General features: G+C 39.7%; 1 protein-coding gene across 1 annotated transcript in view; it reads left to right on the top strand.

Annotated features, from left to right (window-relative positions):
- CEP170B (centrosomal protein 170B) overlaps positions 1-22,361 on the top strand; it is a 325,448-nt gene that overhangs the window by 223,697 nt on the left and 79,390 nt on the right. The window contains exons 14-15 of the mRNA XM_053697256.1: positions 4,858-5,017; positions 13,667-13,705. Of these exons, the coding sequence (XP_053553231.1) occupies positions 4,858-5,017; positions 13,667-13,705 (199 nt within the window). The remainder of the gene's footprint in view (positions 1-4,857; positions 5,018-13,666; positions 13,706-22,361) is intronic.

Raw genomic sequence — 22,361 nt, 5'->3', positions numbered from 1 at the left:
CAACTAATGTGACCTGATAATGGCTTTCCTGCTTAGCAAACGTAAGGTTTGCGGTTGAACAGCTGTCACTCTTGCGCCTGGTACGTGTGCTAGCACAATGGTGTTTCAAGGGGTTCTTTCCGTATTCGTCAGTAATGTGGCCTTGTGTTCTCTCGGTTCTTCCTACGACTTCCTGTCTTATGGGCAGGTGTTTATCGATGCTCTCCTCTTCAGGGGGCTTGTTGTCCTTACGGAGGTGTGGTTCCTTTTCTCCTGTGTTCGGGAGGTTGGAACAGATGTTTTATCTGGTTCAGGGATTGGTCTGCTTTTTGAGTTGTTTCTTTCCATCTGGGGAGCTGCTGTCTCCATATTGAGACTTTAGTTGGGTGGCTTTGCTAGATCTCCTTGAGTCTAACGCCTGCTCGATTGTCTCTAGGTTGCCGCCTATTGTACCCTCCTCTCTAGGTTGAATGGGCCGCCTATTGTACCCTCCCGTTTTTGCATTCAGTGTCCTCTATAGCTTGGGTATTGTTTTCCCAAAAGTAATGAATGCTGCTGTGGACTCAATTTATGAAGAAAAACTTACATTATGCTTACCTGATAATCTTTTCTTCAGATGGAAAGAGTCCACAGCTCCCCACCCGTATTTTTTCTGTGGGGCGTCTCTTATTTTTTATTCTTCTGGCACTTTTTGACCCTGGTATTTCTTCTACTGTTCCTTGTTCATCAGCAGAATGACTGGGGGATGAGGGAAGTGGGAGGAGTATTTGGGCCTTTGGCTGGGGTGTCTTTGCCGCCTCCTGGTGGCCAGGTTCTTATTTCCCAAAAGTAATGAATGCAGCTGTGGACTCTCTTCATCTGCAGAAAGGAAAACTATCAGGTAAGCTTAATTTAAGTTTTTCAGGAAGCTTGGTTTGTCTGTTCCAGATCCCTGGGTTCTGAATATAATTTCCCAGGATTATCGGATAGGTTTCAGAACAAGGTTTCCAAGAGGAAGGACTTTTTCTATCCAATCTTCCAAGGAATCCCTTACAGGCCCAAGCCTTTTTTCAGTCACTTGCAGATATAGGAACTATGGGAGTGATTGCTCCAGATTCTTTGCAGGAACATGGGATGGGATTTTATTCATATCTCTTCATTGTTCCGAAGAAGGAATATATTTTCAGACCAGTTCTGGATCTGAAAGCTCTGACCAAATTGGTCAGAAGCCCTACTTTCAAAACGAAAACTATTCAGACTATTCTATGCTTTTTGTTTAACGAGGTGAGTTTATGTCCACAATAGATTTATAGGAATCTTATCTGCATTTTCCGTGTCACAGGTAACATTTCCAGTTTCTAAAGTTTGCCTTTCTAGACAAGCATTTTTAGTTTGTTGTTCTACCTGGTCTGACTACTGCTCCAAGAATTTTCACAAAGGTTCTGGGTGTGCTTTTTCCTTTGATCAGATCTCAGGGTATTGCAGTGTTTCCTTACCTGGACGATATCTTGGTTCTTGCTCCATATTTTAATTGAGCAGAATCTCACACCAACAGTTTGTTGTTTCTTTAACAGCATGGTTGGAAGATCAATTTTCCAGAGAGTTCTTTGGTGCCTCAGACAAGGATTACTTTTCTCAGGTTTCATATAGATTTACTCTCCATGAGTTTTTTTCTAATAGATCAGAGAATGCTAAATATTGTGTCAGCTCAGCCAGTCCGAACCTTCAGTCTCTCTCCTTTCCCTCTTTTGTGATTTCTATTGAAGTACTGGATCTCATGATTGCAGCTTCAGATGCAATTCTATTTGCTCGAATTTCACATGGGACCTCTTCAGCTTTGTATGCTTCATCGGTGGTGCAGTGATCATACTCGGCTATCTCAAAAGATTTTTCTGGATCCCAGTACAAGTCATTCTCTGGGTTGGTGGCTGGATCATCAGTTCATTATTCAGGGGGCTTCTTTTGCTTGTCCTACGTGGATTGTGATCACTACAGTCTTTCAGGTTGCCAGGAGGTGAGGTTGCCAATAAATGTTCTTGAACTCAGTGCTATTTTCAGGGCTCTTCTGACCTGTCCTCTGTTAAAAAGGGAGTCTCATCTACGCTTTCAATCAGACAATGTCACAGCAGTGGCTTATTTCAATCATCAGGGGGTAACCCACAGTTTCCTAGTCATGATGGAAGTGTCTCGAATTCTTTTATGGGCAGAAGTCAATTCCTGTCTAGTCTCTGCAGTTCATATTCCAGGAGTGAACAACTGGGAAGCAGATTTTCTTATTCACCAGTCTCTGCATCCAGGGCAATGGTCTCTTCACCAGGATGTGTTCAATCAGATTGTGGATCTTTGGGGTTTCCCAAAGATAGATCTGATGGCTTCTCATTTGAACATCAAGGTACTTTGTGAGGTCCAGGCACCCTCAGGCAGAGTTTGTGTATACACTAGTAGCTCATTGGTCATGTCAGCTTGCTTATCTATTTCCTCCTTTTGGTTCTTTTTCCCAGTGTGATTTCCAAGATAAACTTGACAAATATCAGTAATCCTGATTGCCCCAGCTTGGTCTTGCAACATTTGGTATGCAGATCTGGTTTAGATGTCCAGTTGTCCTCCTTGACCTCTTCTGTTTTGACCAGACCTTTGGTTTCAAGGTCTGTTTTTCCATCGGGATCTCAAATCATAAAACCTTGTTGGCTTGGAAATTGAACTGTTCGTTCTTAAACATAGAGGTTTCTCAGAATCTGCCATTGAAACTTTAATCCAGGCTCGTAAGGCTGTGACTAGGAAGATTTATTATAAGGTTTGGAAGGCTTTTATTTCTTTGTGTATAGATCATAGCTTTTCCTAGCATTCTTTTAGAATTCCTAGAGTTTTGCAGTTCTTACAGGATGGTTTCGATAAGGGCCTATTTTCCAATTCTCTGAAATTATAAAAAAAAAAACATGATATGCATGGTTTTGCTCAGGCTTTGGCCTGTGATCAAGCCAATTTTACCTCCCTGGAGTCTCAACTTGGTGTTAAAGGTTTTGCAGGCTCCTCCTTTTGAGCCTATGCATAAAGTGGATATTAAGCTTGTTTCTTTGAAGGTTTTGTTTCTGAATTGTATATTTTTCTTGGTAACCTCCTTATATCAGGATAAGACTATCTTAAGGAATACATTTTGATTTATTGCCTTAAGTTGTTTCTTCAGGCAATATCAGTAGGGAAAGTGTTGTCCCTTCTTAGTGTCCTAATCCCAATAATGCTTCAGAGAGATCTTTGCATATTTTGGATGTTAAAGCATTAAAGTATTATGTTGATGCTACTAAGGATTTCAGACAAACTTCTAGTTTAACTTCTCTGGTTCTAGGAAAGGATTTCTGTTGTTTCTTTGGCCTCTTGGTTGAAACTTTTGATTCACAAGGCTTACTTGGAGGGGGTCAGCCTCCACCGAAACGAATTACCACAGCTTGAATTACCACAGCTTGGGTATTCGTTCCCAGGAGTAATGGATTGTGGACTCTCACCACCTTTATGAAAGGAAACATAATTTATGCTTACCTAATAAACTAATTTTGTTCATGGTGGTGAGTCCATGAGACCCCACCCTGTTTGTTTTTACCTCACTTGCGTGGCTATATGTTAGACAGGTACTGATGAGGTGGGAGGGGTTTTATAGTGCTCTTGGGGTTTGGGAATCTTTGCCTCCTCCTGGTTGTAAGGAAGCGTAATTCCCAGGAGTAATGGATTGTGGACTCTCGCCACCATGACATTTTTTAAAATTTTTAGGTTAACATAAATTTTGCTTTTCTAATGAGGGTCTCGTATCCCTTTTAGCTAGCAGATGATGCTATAGAAATGTCAATCATCACTGTACTTGGTGCCTTTTACAGGGTTCTGAGCTTTAAAATGGATCCTGGCACCCCAAAATAAGAGAGGCCACTCTGGCAAAGGAAAGGTCACATGCCTAGGTGGTTATTCGCTGACCACTTCTTAGAAACGTAAGCAGTGGGTGTGGTGTCCTCTGTACCTATAATACATAAACAACTTCAGACCCCTTATTTATATAGCAATCCTGTGTCTGTCACTGCCGGTTGATTAACAATGATAAATACCCCTCACTGGTACTGTGCAATATTTGTTTTGCTCCCTTTTCTGTAAATAAATTCACAGACCTGACCCAGCTTCATATCTGTCCCTAACTGACCTCAGCAGAGGTTATCAGATAAGGAAGTGTACACTGCAGACATCACAAGCCTAACCCTGCTACATATATGTCCCTAACTGACCTCAGCAGAGGTTATCAGATAAGGAAGTGTACACTGCAGACATCACAAGCCTAACCCTGCTACATATCTGTCCTTAACGGAGCTTAGCAGAGGTGATAAGATAAGGAAGTGTACACTGCAGACATCACAAGGCTAACCTGCTACATATCTATCTTATCACCTCTGCTGAGGTCAGTTAGGGACACTGAAGTGCACACTGCAGATATCACAAGGCTAACCTGCTACATATCTTTCCCTGACCTCAGTAGAGGTGATAAGGAAGTGCACACTGCAGACATCACAAGCCTAACCTGCTATAATAACTGTTCCTCAGCAGAGATCAGAGCAAAACATAATGATAGTGGCTGCGACTACTCCAGTAACCAGTTCTGATTGGCTTCTCCAAATGACACAATTGTGGGAGCGAGTTTGGCCATTTAAAAACAATTTCTGCAAACAAGGTTTTAACACGTGCACCTGAGCTTACTATTTGTATTGTGCCAAGTATTGGCTTGGGTCTCAGACAGGTTGTAGTCCTAGCAGATCAGACGCCAGGTGCAGCGCTAAAGCAATTTCATCCCCTCGCAGAGTGAAACTTAATAATTTCCACCGTATAACAAAGCACAGGAGACTAAAGTGTTGTGATGTTTCCTCATAGACTGAGCCAAACTCTGGTGAAAGATGTGGCGAGCCTGGCGAGGGAGATTCATGACGTGGCCGGAGATGGAGACTCTGTGAGCTCGTCAGGGAACGGACAAAGCACATCGGCCAGTTCTGTGCCCAACACTCCGGCATCCACTATTTCTGCTCGAGAGGAGGTACCGCTATTAATGCGCATGCGTCACTGTAATATCAGATCTCTGTAATGTGAAACAAAACGCATCACGAGAGGCCGGGGGCCGTACCCTGCTCTGTTTATCACTATCTGTGTCATGTGCTACTGACATAAATCTGCAATAATACCATGCTCTGGCACCGCATCTTGTCATTGCTCTTTAGAACTGTGTTAAACCCTAAAAATGCTAAAGTTAAAGGGACAGAAAGGTAAAAATTAACATATGCACAGGTGTATTTCAGTTTAAAAGGGATATGAAGTCCATAATTTTTTCTTTCATGATTCAGATAGAGCAGCAATTTTAAGCAACTTTCTAATTTACTCCTATTAGCAATTTTTCTTTGTTCTCTTGGTATCTTTATTTGAAAAAACAATAATGTAAATTTAGGAGCTGGACCATTTTTGGTTCATAACCCTGGGTAGCGCTACATTTATCCACCAATCAGCAAGCACTACCCAGTTGCTGAACTAAAAATGGGCCGGCTCCTAAATTTACATTCTTGCTTTTTCAAATAAAGATACCAGGAGAACAAAGGAAAATTGATAATAGGAGTACATTAGAAAGTTTTAGTTTCATATCCCTTTAAGTAGAATCATTTATACAAAATATACTTCTAGTAAACATTATTACTGGAACAAAACCCTTTATCCAAACTGCTGGGGACAGGAAAAGGTTTGGATTTTGGAATATTTGCATCTGTGGGATGGGACACGGTGTAAATAACAATAACTTATGTCATCATACAGTTTATTTACTAAAGGTAGTTTTATATCATTTTATTACTTCTGTATACACAGCACCCCCAGATCAGTACAGTAATCAGACAGTAATATTTATAGTTTTATATCATTTTATTACTTCTGTATACACAGCACCCCCAGATCAGTACAGTAATCAGACAGTAATATTTATAGTTTTATATCATTTTATTACTTCTGTATACACAGCACCCTCAGATCAGTACAGTAATCAGACAGTAATATTTATAGTTTTATATCATTTTATTACTTCTGTATACACAGCACCCCCAGATCAGTACAGTAATCAGGCAGGTAATATTTATAGTTTTATATCATTTTATTACTTCTGTATACACAGCACCCCCAGATCAGTACAGTAATCAGACAGTAATATTTATAGTTTTATATCATTTTAATACTTCTGTATACACAGCACCCTCAGATCAGTACAGTAATCAGACAGTAATATTTATAGTTTTATATAATTTTATTACTTCTGTATACACAGCACCCTCAGATCAGTACAGTAATATTTATAGTTTTATATCATTTTATTACTTCTGTATACACAGCACCCCCAGATCAGTACAGTAATCAGACAGTAATATTTATAGTTTTATATCATTTTATTACTTCTGTATACACATCACCCTCAGATCAGTACAGTAATCAGACAGGTAATATTTATAGTTTTATATCATTTTATTACTTCTGTATACACAGCACCCTCAGATCAGTACAGTAATCAGACAGTAATATTTATAGTTTTATATCATTTTATTACTTCTGTATACACAGCACCCTCAGATCAGTACAGTAATCAGACAGTAATATTTATAGTTTTATATCATTTTAATACTTCTGTATACACAGTAATATTTATAGTTTTGTATCATTTTATTACTTCTGTATACACAGCACCCCCAGATCAGTACAGTAATCAGACAGTAATATTTATAGTTTTATATCATTTTATTACTTCTGTATACACATCACCCTCAGATCAGTACAGTAATCAGACAGTAATATTTATAGTTTTATATCATTTTATTACTTCTGTATACACATCACCCTCAGATCAGTACAGTAATATTTATAGTTTTATATCATTTTATTACTTCTGTATACACATCACCCTCAGATCAGTACAGTAATCAGACAGTAATATTTATAGTTTTATATAATTTTAATACTTCTGTATACACAGCACCCCCAGATCAGTACAGTAGTCAGGCAGGTAATATTTATAGTTTTATATCATTTTATTACTTCTGTATACACAGCACCCCCAGATCAGTACAGTAATCAGGCAGGTAATATTTATAGTTTTATATCATTTTATTACTTCTGTATACACAGCACCCTCAGATCAGTACAGTAATCAGGCAGGTAATATTTATAGTTTTATATCATTTTATTACTTCTGTATACACAGCACCCTCAGATCAGTACAGTAATCAGGCAGGTAATATTTATAGTTTTATATCATTTTTTTTACTTCTGTATACACATCACCCTCAGATCAGTACAGTAATCAGGCAGGTAATATTTATAGTTTTATATCATTTTATTACTTCTGTATACACAGCACCCTCAAACAGTACAGTAATCAGGCAGTAATATTTATAGTTTTATATCATTTTATTACTTCTGTATACACAGTAATCAGACAGTAATATTTATAGTTTTATATCATTTTATTACTTCTGTATACACAGCACCCTCAGATCAGTACAGTAATCAGACAGTAATATTTATAGTTTTATATAATTTTAATACTTCTGTATACACATCACCCTCAGATCAGTACAGTAATCAGACAGTAATATTTATAGTTTTATATCATTTTATTACTTCTGTATACACAGCACCCTCAGATCAGTACAGTAATCAGGCAGGTAATATTTATAGTTTTATATCATTTTTTTTACTTCTGTATACACATCACCCTCAGATCAGTACAGTAATCAGGCAGGTAATATTTATAGTTTTATATCATTTTATTACTTCTGTATACACAGCACCCTCAAACAGTACAGTAATCAGGCAGTAATATTTATAGTTTTATATCATTTTATTACTTCTGTATACACAGCACCCTCAGATCAGTACAGTAATCAGACAGTAATATTTATAGTTTTATATCATTTTATTACTTCTGTATACACAGCACCCCCAGATCAGTACAGTAATCAGACAGTAATATTTATAGTTTTATATCATTTTATTACTTCTGTATACACAGCACCCTCAGATCAGTACAGTAATCAGGCAGGTAATATTTATAGTTTTATATCATTTTATTACTTCTGTATACACAGCACCCCCAGATCAGTACAGTAATCAGACAGTAATATTTATAGTTTTATATCATTTTATTACTTCTGTATACACAGCACCCCCAGATCAGTACAGTAATCAGACAGTAATATTTATAGTTTTATATCATTTGATTACTTCTGTATACACAGCACCCTCAGATCAGTACAGTAATCAGGCAGGTAATATTTATAGTTTTATATCATTTTATTACTTCTGTATACACAGCACCCTCAGATCAGTACAGTAATCAGGCAGGTAATATTTATAGTTTTATATCATTTTATTACTTCTGTATACACAGCACCCCCAGATCAGTACAGTAATCAGACAGGTAATATTTATAGTTTTATATCATTTTATTACTTCTGTATACACAGCACCCCCAGATCAGTACAGTAATCAGACAGGTAATATTTATAGTTTTATATAATTTTATTACTTCTGTATACACAGCACCCTCAGATCAGTACAGTAATATTTATAGTTTTATATCATTTTAATACTTCTGTATACACAGCACCCCCAGATCAGTACAGTAATATTTATAGTTTTATATCATTTTAATACTTCTGTATACACAGCACCCTCAGATCAGTACAGTAATATTTATAGTTTTATATCATTTTATTACTTCTGTATACACATCACCCTCAGATCAGTACAGTAATCAGGCAGGTAATATTTATAGTTTTATATAATTTTAATACTTCTGTATACACAGTAATCAGACAGTAATATTTATAGTTTTATATCATTTTATTACTTCTGTATACACAGCACCCCCAGATCAGTACAGTAATCAGACAGTAATATTTATAGTTTTATATAATTTTATTACTTCTGTATACACAGCACCCTCAGATCAGTACAGTAATCAGACAGGTAATATTTATAGTTTTATATCATTTTATTACTTCTGTATACACAGCACCCCCAGATCAGTACAGTAATCAGACAGTAATATTTATAGTTTTATATCATTTTATTACTTCTGTATACACAGCACCCTCAGATCAGTACAGTAATCAGACAGGTAATATTTATAGTTTTATATCATTTTATTACTTCTGTATACACAGCACCCCCAGATCAGTACAGTAATCAGACAGTAATATTTATAGTTTTATATCATTTTAATACTTCTGTATACACAGCACCCCCAGATCAGTACAGTAATCAGGCAGGTAATATTTATAGTTTTATATCATTTTATTACTTCTGTATACACAGCACCCCCAGATCAGTACAGTAATCAGACAGTAATATTTATAGTTTTATATCATTTTAATACTTCTGTATACACAGTAATCAGACAGTAATATTTATAGTTTTATATCATTTTAATACTTCTGTATACACAGCATAAATATAGACTAAAAACACCAAAGTCGCAGGCAGAGAAGATTGTGACTTACAGGCGGGAAAAATATTTGTTTAAAAATAAAATTATCAAAAATTACTAATTAATAAGTTTGGATTTTGGAATTCCGGATTTGGGGATTTGCACCTGTACTGCTTAAATACTGGTGCACAGTGTATTCTCAGCATATGTGCGCATGCCTCTGGTGCACAGTGTATTCTCAGCATATGTGCGTATGCCTCTGGTGCACAGTGTATTCACAGCATATGTGCGTATGCCTCTGGTGCACAGTGTATTCACAGCATATGTGCGCATGCCTCTGGTGCACAGTGTATTCTCAGCATATGTGCGTATGCCTCTGGTGCACAGTGTATTCACAGCATATGTGCGCATGCCTCTGGTGCACAGTGTATTCTCAGCATATGTGCGTATGCCTCTGGTGCACAGTGTATTCACAGCATATGTGCGCATGCCTCTGGTGCACAGTGTATTCTCAGCATATGTGCGTATGCCTCTGGTGCACAGTGTATTCTCAGCATATGTGCGTATGCCTCTGGTGCACAGTGTATTCACAGCATATGTGCGCATGCCTCTGGTGCACAGTGTATTCTCAGCATATGTGCGTATGCCTCTGGTGCACAGTGTATTCTCAGCATATGTGTGTATGCCTCTGGTGCACAGTGTATTCACATCATATGTGCGCATGCCTCTGGTGCACAGCGTATTCACAGCATATGTGCGCATGCCTCTGGTGCACAGTGTATTCTCAGCATATGTGCGTATGCCTCTGGTGCACAGTGTATTCTCAGCATATGTGCGTATGCCTCTGGTGCACAGTGTATTCTCAGCATATGTGCGCATGCCTCTGGTGCACAGCGTATTCACAGCATATGTGCGCATGCCTCTGGTGCACAGTGTATTCTCAGCATATGTGCGTATGCCTCTGGTGCACAGTGTATTCTCAGCATATGTGCGTATGCCTCTGGTGCACAGTGTATTCACATCATATGTGCTCATGCCTCTGGTGCACAGTGTATTCTCAGCATATGTGCGCATGCCTCTGGTGCACAGCGTATTCTCAGCATATGTGCGCATGCCTCTGGTGCACAGCGTATTCACAGCATATGTGCGTATGCCTCTGGTGCACAGTGTATTCTCAGCATATGTGCGCATGCCTCTGGTGCACAGAGTATTCACACCATATGTGCGCATGCCTCTGGTGCACAGTGTATTCACAGCATATGTGCGCATGCCTCTGGTGCACAGTGTATTCACAGCATATGTGCGCATGCCTCTGGTGCACAGTGTATTCACAGCATATGTGCGCATGCCTCTGGTGCACAGTGTATTCTCAGCATATGTGCGTATGCCTCTGGTGCACAGTGTATTCTCAGCATATGTGCGTATGCCTCTGGTGCACAGTGTATTCACATCATATGTGCTCATGCCTCTGGTGCACAGTGTATTCTCAGCATATGTGCGCATGCCTCTGGTGCACAGCGTATTCTCAGCATATGTGCGCATGCCTCTGGTGCACAGCGTATTCACAGCATATGTGCGTATGCCTCTGGTGCACAGTGTATTCTCAGCATATGTGCGCATGCCTCTGGTGCACAGAGTATTCACACCATATGTGCGCATGCCTCTGGTGCACAGTGTATTCACAGCATATGTGCGCATGCCTCTGGTGCACAGTGTATTCACAGCATATGTGCGCATGCCTCTGGTGCACAGTGTATTCACAGCATATGTGCGCATGCCTCTGGTGCACAGCTGCATGCCTCTGGTGCACAGTGTATTCACAGCATATGTGCTCATGCCTCTGGTGCACAGCTGCATGCCTCTGGTGCACAGTGTATTCTCAGCATATGTGGGCATGCCTCTGGTGCACAGCGTATTCACAGCATATGTGCGCATGCCTCTGGTGCACAGTTTATTCTCAGCATATGTGCGCATGCCTCTGGTGCACAGCTGCATGCCTCTGGTGCACAGCGTATTCACAGCATATGTGCGCATGCCTCTGGTGCACAGTGTATTCTCAGCAAATGTGCGCATGCCTCTGGCGCACAGTGTATTCACAGCATATGTGTGCATGCCTCTGGTGCACAGTGTATTCACAGCATATGTGCGCATGCCTCTGGTGCACAGTGTATTCACAGCATATGTGCATATGCCTCTGGTGCACAGTGTATTCACAGCATATGTGCTCATGCCTCTGGTGCACAGCTGCATGCCTCTGGTGCACAGTGTATTCTCAGCATATGTGCGCATGCCTCTGGTGCACAGCGTATTCACACCATATGTGCGCATCCCTCTGGTGCACAGTGTATTCACACCATATGTGCTCATGCTTCTGGTGCACAGCGTATTCACACCATATGTGCTCATGCCTCTGGTGCAGTGTATTCTCAGCATATGTGCGCATGCTTCTGGTGCACAGTGTATTCACAGCATATGTGCGCATGCCTCTGGTGCACAGCTGCATGCCTCTGGTGCACAGCTGCATGCCTCTGGTGCACAGCGTATTCACAGCATATGTGCGCATGCCTCTGGTGCACAGCGTATTCACAGCATATGTGCGCATGCCTCTGGTGCACAGCGTATTCACAGCATATGTGCCCATGCCTCTGGTGCACAGCGTATTCACAGCATATGTGCGCATGCCTCTGGTGCACAGTGTATTCACAGCATATGTGCGTATGCCTCTGGTGCACAGTGTATTCTCGGCATATGTGCGTATGCCTCTGGTGCACAGTGTATTCTCGGCATATGTGCGTATGTCTCTGGTGCACAGTGTATTTACAGCATATGTGTGCATGCCTCTGGTGCACAGCGTATTTGCAGCATATGTGTGCATGCCTCTGGTGCACAGCGTATTTGCAGCATATGTGTGCATGCCTCTGGTGCACAGTGTATTTGCAGCATATGTGCGTATGCCTCTGGTGCACAGTGTATTCACCACATATGTGCGCATGCCTCTGGTGCACAGCGTATTCACAGCATATGTGTGCATGCCTCTTAAAAACAGGAATAGCTTTCACTAGAATAATTTTTGCTTGTGGAAGAATATTACAAAAATGTTTCTATTCAAAACTGAAAAGCCCTGGTGCTCATTGCAATTTTGACCTTTCTATCCCTTTAAATAGAGCAGCAATATGTGGAGCCTGAGCCAGTCGGGGTAAGCGCAATGTGCAGCTGCGCCGCCTCCTTTCACCAGCTGTGTTTAGCTTGGGATTGCTGCAACTGATTTTAATGACCACATTATAGTTTTATGTCCCTTTAAGCACTGCACATTGCTTTTATCACCCGTGCCCTTATGAGAGGGATCATTTTAATGGGGGAAATGCCAGTAATGACAAAATGCGGTTACTCATTGTTCAGGAGACACTGTAATGTGAAGTGAAGACTGAAAATTGATTTAGATTATGTAAAATTATTTGTTAATATCTTATCCTTTAAAAAGTGCAGTAAATCCATAAACAAGTGAACTTTATTTAAAAAAAAAAAAAAGTGTGATATAACTTTTTTCAAGCTATCCTCTCGCCTTTGCATATTGAGTCTATTAGCTGCGCGTGGCCTGGCTGGCCGCTCAGGGAGTAGCTGCGCGTGGCCTGGCTGGCCGCTCAGGGAGTAGCTGCGCGTGGCCTGGCTGGCCGCTCAGGGAGTAGCTGCGCGTGGCCTGGCTGGCCGCTCAGGGAGTAGCTGCGCGTGGCCTGGCTGGCCGCTCAGGGAGTAGCTGCGCGTGGCCTGGCTGGCCGCTCTATTTTATACTCAGGATTTTCATTTAAACCACTTCAAGGTCACATTTCTTGTCATATGGCTGCTAGCTGCTGTGGAAGATTATTAAAGGGATATTAAAGTCATTTATGGACAGTGCATGTATCGGCAATTAATCACTGCATTGCTGTGGTCAGTCTGAGCCCGGATGTAATGAGCTTGTGCACTGCTATAATCACTCACTGTGCCAGGAACTGCTGCATTCTTAAGTATTCATGATGTACACCCTCTTTACAGGCAACAGAATAAGTGCAAACAGCAGATTTCATTTTAAAGCAAACAGTCATTTGTTACTATGTTTATGGGAAATAATTGTACATTTAATATCCCTTTAAGCCGCAGCTGCTGCAGTTCTTCACTTTTTTTTAAAGTTACGTAAAACATCCTTTTTTGTGTTTTCATCGACTCATTTCTTGTTTTATTTTAATGCAGATAATTAAGCGATCACTACAACGAACAAACGCTTCTCAGGTGCATTACTCTTTTTTCTTTATTTATAATTTTGTACATTTTCATGCTTCTACTTCTGCAGTGAAACTTGTGGGGTCACCCCCCTCATTACCTGTGTCATTGTTTTAACCCATCGGCTGCAAATGCTCTTTGGTAGCCAAAGGGGTTAAATGTGTTTTTTATTCTTTGTGTGTTGCGTTAATATTTATAAAATAATTAGCACATATTTTTGTACCAAACAATGTAAATCTGCACAGCCCACACAGTTAAAGGGATAATATACATATAACTGCATGTAATATACACTACTATAAAGAATATGTACAGTACTGATATAAATATACAGTATATACTAATTGTCATATAACTGCATTTAATAGACACTACTATAAAGAATAAGATGCACAGATACTGATATAAAAATCCAGTATAAAACTGTTTAAAAACTTACTTCGAAGCTGTCAGTTTAGCTCTGTTGAAAAGGTAGCCGGAAAGCCCACTGCAAGTGGGAAATAAGACACTCCCCCCTCCCCCTTCTTTTGCATATGAAAAGACCCTTTACACAAACAGGAACAAGCTGGAGAAGGTAGCTGACGGTATTCACATAAAACTTTGGGGCTTGGTTAGGAGTCTGAAAATCAGAGCAATGTTATTTAAAAATAAGCAAAACTATACATTTATTTTAAATAAAAAACTTTATGGGCTATATAAATAGATCATCTACAAAACATTTATGCAAAGAAAAAATGAGTGTATAATGTCCCTTTAAATACAGTAATAGCAGCACATGTGTATCTGTAATATCAAGCTGAGGTGTTAGAGTAAATATGATGTAATGTGGCCCCAGATAGTAGCAGGTAGCCCTCTGTATGTGTGTGCGTGTGTATGGAGAGAGAGAGAGAGACATATATACACGTGTGTGTGTATATGTGTATATATATATATATATATATATATATGGCACAAACTGAATTAATTCACCTTTGTATTAAGTGACTTTAAAAGTATTATTTGCCAACCAATCTTTAAAAAAAAAAACCCATAAAGAAACAATTTGTTCATAATTTCTTTTTTCCTGGCGGCTGTAACTATTTTTGAATATAAATTTTTGCTTTTTCATGTATTGTGAGTCCGCTCCTGTATGTGAAAGTGGAAAATCCATTCATTTTTAACTAATTCAGTTACAGGAGTGGGAAAAACCCATTTTCTAAGATATGGTGAGTCCACTGGATCATCAATTACTGTTGTGAATACCACTCTTGGCCAGCAGGAGGAGGCAAAGCGCACCACAGCAAAGCTGTTAAGTATCACCCACAAACCCCAGTCATTCTCTTTGCCTTCGGTGCACGGAGGAGGTGAAGTTTCTGGTGTCTGATTATTTCACTTCAATCAAGATTTTATTATTTTAAAAGCCGGAGTAGGTTTGCTCTGATCTTTCTCCTCAAGTCTGGGTGTAGCCGTACTCCACGTTAGTCTCTCCAGTAGGGCAGTGGTGGCTTTAAAGCAGTTAGGAACTTGTAAGGTGGGCCTTGCTGCGTTTTCCTAACATATTTGCTGCCCATGGTATAGAAAGCCAGAGTAGGTTTACTCTCTTTCTTTCTTTCTTCTACGGGTCTCTGTGAGGAGCGGCATCCTCTCATACCTAGTAAACTGTCCTCCTGCCGGACGGCTAGATGCAGGTAAGTGCTGTTTATCTTCCAGGTGGGGAGATTGGCACTAAAGGGGTTAATAGAAGGCCCTCTGCAGTATTCTTGGGACTAAATCCTGAGTATAGGATTAACTTAAGGCAGGGTGCAGGCACTTGTGGTATGTGATTGAGACAAGGGGTTAATCTCTCTTTATATGGAGTTAACCTGTGGCTCCGTAATTTTGGGTGTTTTGTGTAAAATTGCTCTTATGAGTACTCAGGGCATTTTTATTTTTTCTATGTGGGGCTTGTCTTCATAGTTTATAACAAAGCCTTTACTGGCTAGGTGGCTTTGTGGTTGAGAACCAGTCCCACAGCACTGCCCAACATAACTAAATGCTACGGAGCAGCAGGGGCTCAAGTGTCTAACAGCCAGACAGTATCTGAAGTATTGAGGGCTGTTGTCTTCTATTCTATCGGCTTGAGCGCGCACTTTTACTTGATGGCGCAGTTCGCTCAGCCGATCATGTGACTGACTACTCCGTTCTGTTTTTTTTTCTCGGAGCAGTGTCAGATGATAGGGAAGTCGTCTCGTTATGGTTCTGCACTGCAAGTAATATTATTTGTATTGTTTATGCAGTAATGTGGTTATTTTTAATTATGCAATTTACATATTGCACATTTAAGTTTTTTTGGCATTAATAATCTGCTGCAATAGGGTCTGTGCTGCGTGCACAATGATTGGAACCTTTTAAGCCTGTTTACAATAAACTATATAGTGACTCGCTAAAGTGTTTGAAAACTGTGTGGAATTTTACTGTTTGAGTCAGTTAAAGGGACATGCCACCCACATTTTTTCTTTTATGATTTAGAAAGAGAATGCAATTTCTTTCATGTAATTAGCAAGAGTCCATGAGCTAGTGACGTATGGGATATACATTCCTACCAGGAGGGGCAAAGTTACCCAAACCTCAAAATGCCTATAAATACACCCCTTACCACACCCACAATTCAGTTTTACAAACTTTGCCTCCCGTGGAGGTGGTGAAGTAAGTTTGTGCTAGATTCTTCGTTGATATGCGCTTCGCAGCAGGCTGGAGCCCGGTTTTCCTCTCAGAGTGCAGTGAATGTCAGAGGGATGTGAAGAGAGTATTGCCTATTTGAATACCATGGCCTCCTTCTACGGGATCTATTTCATAGGTTCTCTGTTATCGGTCGTAGAGATTTCTTCTCCTACCTCCCTTTTCAGATCGACGATATACTCTAATATACCATTACCTCTACTGATTTTTGTTTCAGTACTGGTTTGGCTATCTACTATATGTAGATGAGTGTCTTGGGGTAATTAAGTCTTATTTTATTATGACACTCTTAAGCTATGGTTGGGCACTTTATTTATAAAGTTCTAAATATATGTGTTTAAACTTATATTTGCCATGATTCAGGGTAATCAGTATTCCTTATTTCAGACAGTTTCATTATTTGGGATAATGCATATGAATGATTATTTTTTCTTACCTTAAAAGTTTTTCAATTGACTTTTTTCCCTGTGGGCTGTTAGGCTCGCGGGGGTTGAAAATGCTTCAATTTATTGTGTCATTTTTGGCGCTGACTTTTTTGGCGCAAAAATTTTGTCATTTCCGGCGCCCTAATTGACGCCGGAAGTTGTTCGTGGTTGTGTCATTTTTTTGACGTTTTTTGTGTTCAGACGTTTTTTTGTGCCAAAAATGTGGGCGTTATTTTTTATTTATTTATTTTTTTCGGCGTCACCGGATGTGGCGTCATACTTGGCGCCAAAAAATATAGGCGTTGTACTTAGCGCCAATAATGTGGGCGTCATTTTTGGCGCCAAAAAATGTGGGCGTCATTCTTGTCTCCACCTTTTTTTCACATTATTTCAGTCTTATTTTTCATTGCTTCTGGTTGCTAGAGGCTTGTTCATTGGCATTTTTCCCATTCCTGAAACTGTCATTTAAGGAATTTGATAATTTTGCTTTATATGTTGTTTTTTCTATTACATATTGCAAGATGTCTCAACTTGACCCTGGATCAGAATCTTCTGGAAAGATGCTGCCTGATGCTGGTTCTACCAAAGTTAAGTGCATTTGTTGTAAACTTGTGGTAACTGTTCCTACGGCTGTAGTTTGTGATGAATGTCATGATAAACTTGCTAATGCAGATAGTATTTCCATTAGTAATAATCCATTACCTGTTGTTGTTCCCTCAACATCTAATGCTCAGGATGTTCCTGTTAATGTAAAAGAATTTGTTTCTAAATCTATTAGGAAGGCTCTGTCTGTTATTCCTCCTTCCAGTAAACGTAAAAGGTCTTTTAAAACTTCTCATATTTCAGATGAATTTTTAAGTGACCGTCATCATTCTGACTTGTCTGTTTCTGATGAGGATTTATCTGGTTCAGAAGATTCTGTCTCAGATATTGACACTGATAAATCTTCATATTTATTTAAAATGGAATATATTCGTTCTTTACTTAAAGAAGTGTTAATCGCATTAGATATGGAGGAGTCTAGTCCTCTTGATACTAAATCTACTAAGCGTTTAAATTCGGTTTTCAAACCTCCTATAGTTATTCCAGAAGTTTTTCCTGTCCCTGATGCTATTTCAGAAGTAATTTCTAGGGAATGGAATAATCTGGGTACTTCATTTACTCCTTCTCAAAGGTTTAAGAAATTGTACCCTGTGCCATCTGATAGATTAGAGTTTTGGGACAAAATCCCTAAAGTTGATGGGGCTATCTCTACTCTTGCTAAACGTACTACTATTCCTATGGCGGATAGTACTTCCTTTAAAGATACTTTAGATAGGAAGCTTGAATCCTTTCTAAGGAGAGCTTATTTATGTTCAGGCAATCTTCTTAGACCTGCTATTTCTTTGGCTGATGTTGTTGCTGCTTCCACTTTCTGGTTGGAGGTTTTAGCGCAACAAGTGTCAGACCATAATACTCATAGCATTGTTAAACTTCTTCAACATGCTAATAACTTTATTTGTGATGCCATCTTTGATATCATTAGAATTGATGTCAGGTATATGTCTTTAGCTATTTTAGCTAGAAGAGCTTCATGGCTTAAAACTTGGAATGCAGATATGACTTCTAAGTCAACTTTGCTTTCTCTTTCTTTCCAAGGTAATAAATTATTTGGTTCTCAGTTGGATTCTATTATTTCAACTGTTACTGGGGGGAAAGGAACTTTTTTGCCTCAGGACAAAAAATCTAAAGGTAAATACAGGGCTGCTAATCGTTTTCGTTCCTTTCGTCAGAATAAGGAACAGAAGCCTGACCCTTCCCCTAAAGGAACGGTTTCCGTTTGGAAACCTTCTCCAGTCTGGAATAAATCCAAGCCTTTTAGAAAGTCAAAGCCAGCTCCCAAGTCCACATGAAGGTGCGGCCCTCATTCCAGCACAGCTGGTAGGGGGCAGGTTACGATTTTTCAAAGATATTTGGATCAATTCGATTCACAGTCATTGTTTAACAAGGGTACAGAATAGGTTTCAAGGTAAGGCCGTCTGCGAGAAGATTTTTTCTCTCTCGCATTCCAATAAACCCAGTGAAGGCTCAGGTGTTTCTGAAATGTGTTTCAGATCTAGAGTTGGCTGGGGTAATTATGCCAGTTCCAGTTCTGGAACGGGGTCTGGGGTTTTACGCAAATCTATTCATTGTACCAAAGAAGGAGAATTCCTTCAGACCAGTTCTGGATCTAAAAATATTGAATCGTTATGTAAGGATACCAACATTCAAAATGGTAACTATAAGGACTATTCTGCCTTTTGTTCAGCAAGGGCATTATATGTCCACAATAGATTTACAGGATGCATATCTTCATATTCCAATTCATCCAGATAACTACCAGTTTCTGAGATTCTCTTTTCTAGACAAGCATTACCAGTTTGTGGCCCTTCCGTTTGGCCTAGCAACAGCTCCAAGGATCTTTTCAAAGGTTCTCGGTGCCCTTCTCTCTGTAATCAGAGAACAGGGTATTACGGTATTTCCTTATTTGGACAATATCTTGGTACTTGCTCAGTCTTCACATTCTGCAGAATCTCATACGAATCAACTTGTGTCGTTTCTTCAAAGACATGGTTGGAGGATCAATTTAGCAAAGAGTTTGTTGATTCCTCAGACAAGGGTAACCTTTTTGGGTTTTCAAATAGATTCAGTGTCCATGACCTTGTCTCTAACAGAAAAGAGACGTCTGACAGCTTTGTATGCTGAACCAGTGGTGCAGGGATTATACAAAGATATCACAATTAATATCCTTAAATCCCAATGTACGATACTCTCTGACGTGGTGGATAGATCACCATCGTTTAGTCCAAGGGGCTTCTTTTGTTCGTCCAACCTGGACTGTGATCTCAACAGATGCGAGTCTGTCAGGTTGGGGAGCTGTATGGGGATCTCTGACAGCGCAGGGGGTTTGGGAATCTCAGGAGGCGAGATTACCAATCAACATTTTGGAACTCCGTGCGATTTTCAGAGCTCTTCAGTTCTGGCCTCTTCTGAAGAGAGAATCGTTTATTTGTTTTCAGACAGACAATGTCACAACCGTGGCATATGTCAATCATCAAGGGGGGACTCACAGTCCTCAGGCTATGAAAGAAGTATCTCAGATACTTGTATGGGCGGAATCCAGCTCCTGTCTAATCTCTGCGGTTTACATCCCAGGTGTAGACAATTGGGAAGCGGATTATCTCAGTCTCCATACGTTACATCCGGGCGAATGGTCTCTTCACCCAGAGGTATTTCTTCAGATTGTTCAAATCTGGGGACTTCCAGAAATAGATCTGATGGCCTCTCATCTAAACAAGAAACTTCCCAGGTATCTGTCCAGATCCAGGGATCCTCAGGCGGAGGCAGTGGATGCGTTGTCGCTTCCTTGGAATTATCATCCTGCCTATATCTTTCCACCTCTAGTTCTTCTTCCAAAAGTGATTTCCAAAATTCTAATGGAACGTTCGTTTGTACTGCTGGTGGCTCCAGCATGGCCTCACAGGTTTTGGTATGCGGATCTCATTCGGATGGCCAGTTGCCAACCTTGGACTCTTCCGTTAAGACCAGACCTTCTATCTCAAGGCCCTTTTTTCCATCAGGATCTCAAATCATTAAATTTGAAGATATGGAAATTGAACGCTTGATTCTTAGTCATAGAGGTTTCTCTGACTCCGTAATTAATACTATGTTACAGGCTCGTAAATCTGTGTCTAGGAAGATTTATTATCGAGTCTGGAAGACTTACATTTCTTGGTGTTCTTCTCATAAATTCTCCTGGCATTCTTTTAGAATTCCTAGAATTTTACAGTTTCTTCAGGATGGTTTGGATAAAGGTTTGTCTGCAAGTTCCTTGAAAGGACAAATCTCTGCTCTTTCTGTTCTTTTTCACAGAAAGATTGCTAATCTTCCTGATATTCATTGTTTTGTACAGGCTTTCGTTCGTATCAAACCTGTCATTAAGTCAATCTCTCCTCCTTGGAGTCTTAATTTGGTTCTGAGGGCTTTACAAGCTCCTCCGTTTGAACCTATGCATTCTCTGGATATTAAACTACTTTCTTGGAAAGTTCTGTTCCTTTTGGCCATCTCTTCTGCTAGAAGAGTTTATGAGTTATCTGCTCTTTCTTGTGAATCTCCTTTTCTGATTTTTCATCAGGATAAGGCGGTGTTGCGGACTTCATTTAAATTTTTACCTAAGGTTGTGAATTCAACATTAGTAGAGAAATTGTTGTTCCTTCATTGTGTCCTAATCCTAAGAATTCTCTGGAGAGATCTTTACATTCTTTGGATGTAGTAAGAGCTTTAAAATATTATGTTGAAGCTACTAAAGAAAGACTTCTAGTCTATTTGTTATCTTTTCTGGTTCCAGGAAAGGTCAGAAGGCCTCCGCCATTTCTTTGGCGTCTTGGTTAAAGTCTTTGATTCATCATGCTTATGTAGATTCGGGTAAATCTCCGCCTCAAAGGATTACGGCTCATTCTACTAGGTCAGTTTCTACTTCCTGGGCGTTTAGGAATGAAGCTTCTGTTGATCAGATTTGCAAAGCAGCAACTTGGTCTTCTTTGCATACTTTTACTAAATTCTACCATTTTGATGTTTTCTCTTCTTCTGAAGCAGTTTTTGGTAGAAAAGTACTTCAGGCAGCTGTTTCAGTTTGATTCTTCTGCTTATAATTTCAGTTTTCTTCTGTTAAGTGTGATCAGTCCACGGGTCATCATTACTTGTGGGATATTAACTGCTCCCCTACAGGAAGTGCAAGAGGATTCACCCAGCAGAGTTGCTATATAGCTCCTCCCCTCTACGTCACCTCCAGTCATTCTCTTGCACCCAACGACTAGATAGGATGTGTGAGAGGACTATGGTGATATATTTAGTTTTTATATCTTCAATCAAAAGTTTGTTATTTTATAATAGCACCGGAGTGTGTTATTCCTTCTCTGGTAGAATTTGAAGAAGAATCTACCTGAGTTTTTCTATGATTTTAGCCGGAGTAGTTAAGATCATATTGCTGTTTCTCGGCCATCTGAGGAGAGGTAAACTTCAGATCAGGGGACAGCAGGCAGATTAATCTGCAAAGAGGTATGTAGCAGTTTATTATTTTCTGACATGGAATTGATGAGAAAATCCTGCCATACCGTTATAATGTAAACGCAGCCTTGAATGCAGTAGATGTAGCTGATATCAGGCTGTCATGTATGTATATTTTACATTTCAGTTTTCTGGGAAATGGTACTTCTCTGGCTTTTAAACTGTATACATAGACTTAACCTATTTTGCAGGGACTTGCAATAGGTTTTAAATGACAATTAATTATTGAGGTAAAACGTTTTTTTGCTGGCATGTAAAAACGTTTTTTTCTCTGAGGTACTGGGTGAAAAAATGTTTTGGGCACTTTTTTTCCACTTGGCAATAGTTTTGATTTAAATTAGAGCAGTTCACTGATCCCTCTCACTGTTATGTGTGTGGGGGAGGGGCCATTTTGGTGCTTTCACTATGCATCAGAAAAACTCAGTCAGAGGTTCATTTTCTTCCTGCATGATCCGGTT

This window comes from Bombina bombina, chromosome 1 (genome assembly GCF_027579735.1).
Source record: "Bombina bombina isolate aBomBom1 chromosome 1, aBomBom1.pri, whole genome shotgun sequence".
NCBI lineage: Eukaryota > Metazoa > Chordata > Amphibia > Anura > Bombinatoridae > Bombina > Bombina bombina.
This window is presented reverse-complemented; position numbering and strand designations above follow the sequence as displayed.